General features: G+C 28.8%; 1 protein-coding gene across 1 annotated transcript; it reads left to right on the forward strand.

Moving 5' to 3' along the window:
• Positions 1–1,741: 1,741 nt before the first annotated feature.
• LOC110655625 (early nodulin-93-like) lies at positions 1,742–2,755 on the forward strand. The gene is made up of 4 exons (XM_021812019.2): positions 1,742–1,940; positions 2,179–2,240; positions 2,353–2,428; positions 2,539–2,755. The coding sequence occupies exons 1-4, from the start codon at positions 1,850–1,852 to the stop codon at positions 2,631–2,633; spliced, it is 324 nt and encodes a 107-aa protein (XP_021667711.2). The 5' UTR covers positions 1,742–1,849; the 3' UTR covers positions 2,634–2,755.
• Positions 2,756–2,917: the final 162 nt, after the last annotated feature.

Below are 2,917 nucleotides of genomic sequence, written 5' to 3' on the forward strand. Positions count from 1 at the left end.
TCCATTTTTTTTATTACTTTGTATAATTAGAATTTCTTAATGTATTTTACCATTGTCCAAACTTTAATGATTTCTAGTGATATGTACACATATCAAAATTTAAAATAAAGAATTTATATTTGATTTTAATACAAATTATTAATAAATTAATAAATTTTAAATAACACTATTTTTTTTAACTAAGAGTTTTTCACGAAAAGTAAAGCTAAAGGTCTAATTTGACATTTTTATTAAAAATAAAAATATTTTTTAAATATATTGATAAGAGAATATTAAAACATAATTTAAAATTAAATTTAATAATTTTTAATTATAAAAATATTAAAATAATAAAATCAAAATTTTAAATTATTTTTTTAATAATATTTAAATTGATAATTTCTTAAAAAAATAATTTTAACTCTCTACCTTTCATTGTGAAACTTACGCTTCGTTGACTAACCTGTCAGCTTTGAAATTCTCTTCGCATGAAAAAAGCAAAAGACTGAAATCCCATTAAAAAATTCAATAAAAAGGAACAGTACATACCAGGCGAAACCATGAACCAAAACAGAAAACCCATTATTAAACCACCATGTTTCAGTACATTTCAATCTGTTGAAAGCAAAAGATCCATGGATCTAAGCCCATGACAGAGGACGCGTGTACCAATCTCAGGGACAGTTGCAGGTGCAACCACCCAAAGCACATGAAATACAGAGATCACCACCCATGGTTTTGAAGCTGCTTTGTGTTAAACCAGTGGCTTCTTGCATCGACTTTCAATGAATCAAAAAAGAGTGATAGACTTTCGAGAAATGAATGTGTCTGAGACAATTTATATAAAGATCAAACAATCATCTGTACGTAGCAGTGCAGAACACGAGTGGATCAAATTTTCAGATCTTGATGCTGCATGATTAATATCTTTAATCGTATTTTTTCACATATAAATTTTTGTATATCTTTCAAACTTACTATTTTTTCACATCATCTTTGCCATAACCAGAGAAAAATAACAGTTACCAAGAGGCACCCATGAAAGGAAATGGAAGATAGTTTCTACAATCTATGGGCTGCGAAGTATTTTCCACTCATCACTTCACTCGTTCCCTTCAGTGACATAACATATCTACTGTTGTCTTCTGTGCCCAATTTTTAAAAAAATGAAAATAATTTAGTATCTGACTTGCACTTAGTTTTTGCATTTTAAAAATTAATTACTTTATCATTTAATTTATCATCAATCTATCATTAATTATTATAAAAATATTAAAATATCTTTATTTTTATATATTTTTTAATTTAAGTAATTTAATCTTTATTTAATTTTTAAGATTTTGTATTATAAATAAAATAATTTAAATTAAGAGATTATTTTATTTATAAAGTTCAAATCAATAAATTATTTTATTTATAATATAAAATCTTATGAGCTAAATCATTGGATTAAAAAATATATAAAGTTAATGTTATTTTAGTTATTTTTTCTAAAATTAATGATTAATTAGAAGAAGTAACTAAATTATAGGTTTTGTAAAATTTCAGTGATTGAATTACTTAATTTTAAAAATACAAAAATTAAATTATAAATTTTATCAAAATTTAGAACTAAGTTTTAATTAAAAAAAATAATGATAAAAAAAAACCCACAAAAAAAGAGAAAACAAGTGACTCGGATGTTAGAATTCAAGTGAAACCATCAAACTCTATATTTACCATGTATCCATCCAACCACTCCAATGTCTTCATAAATAACCAACCAATCCTCACTTCCTCCATAACTTCAAGAGTCTCCTCTTCTGGTTTTCTCATCGTAGCTTCTTTGGTTAATTAGCGTTTATTCATCTCTTGAATTACTCTCATCAGAATGGCCAAGAATGTATCTCAGTCGCCTCTTGAGAAAAATAGCTTGTCTTCAATAGACCAAAAGCTGGCCATGGCAAAGCGTTGCTCTCATGGTATGAATAACTCTCCTTTTTCTTTCTTTTCTTCCTTTTTAGACTTAGCTTTAATTCTCTTTTCTTCTTTTTAAGCATGGTTTCCATAAATTCTGGCAATTATGAGTTTTTCATCAACTGGCTCTACTTCCCAGCTAGCTTTAATTCTCTTTTCTTTGTCCAATCATCATTTCTATATTTTAGTCCAATTATATATTGTTCTCGTAATTTTTTGCTCCTAATTTTGATCCATGAGCAGAAGGTGTAGTTGCAGGAGCTAAAGCAGCTGTTGTTGCTACCATTGCCACTGCCATTCCAACTGTAACTCGTCTTCCTCATTATTATTTAACAATTTACCAGTTAAAATATTAAAAAAAAAAAAGTTTTCATAACCTGCATACCAAGAATTGAAAGAGTTCTGTTTGACGTGCAGCTGGCTAGTGCAAGAATGCTGCCTTGGGCAAAAGCCAATCTCAATCACAGTGCTCAAGCTCTCATAATCTCTACAGGTTAATTAATTACCATCTAAAGAATCATTAATGATATATTAATTGTCAATTTTCCATTGATTATTTATTTTCTCCCCTGCTAACGAAATTATATTTACATTAATTTGCAGTTGCTGGAGCGGCATATTTTATAGTTGCTGACAAGACTGTCCTGGCTACAGCACGAAGGAACTCCTTCAACAAGAACTCTAACACTGAGGCATGACTTCATCGATGTGGACTTCAATTCACGCCGTATTTTATGTAATAGTCTTTAGAAGCAGTTGTGTAAATTAATCCATCATCAATTAACGTATAAATAAAAAAGGGCTTGTCATTTCAAGAGCACTATTAAGCAGCTTGCTTGAGTGTACGAAAACCATGTTTAATCTATATGGAAGTGATTGAAAACAAGCAAGATTTACATATTCTTCTCTCGCAGACTCTCAAATCCTATCAAACAGGCGTTTACTAGTAGTCTTTACATAAGCAAGAAACGTACGTCTTTGA

This window comes from Hevea brasiliensis, chromosome 17 (assembly GCF_030052815.1).
Source record: "Hevea brasiliensis isolate MT/VB/25A 57/8 chromosome 17, ASM3005281v1, whole genome shotgun sequence".
In the NCBI taxonomy this organism is placed as follows: Eukaryota; Viridiplantae; Streptophyta; class Magnoliopsida; order Malpighiales; family Euphorbiaceae; genus Hevea; species Hevea brasiliensis.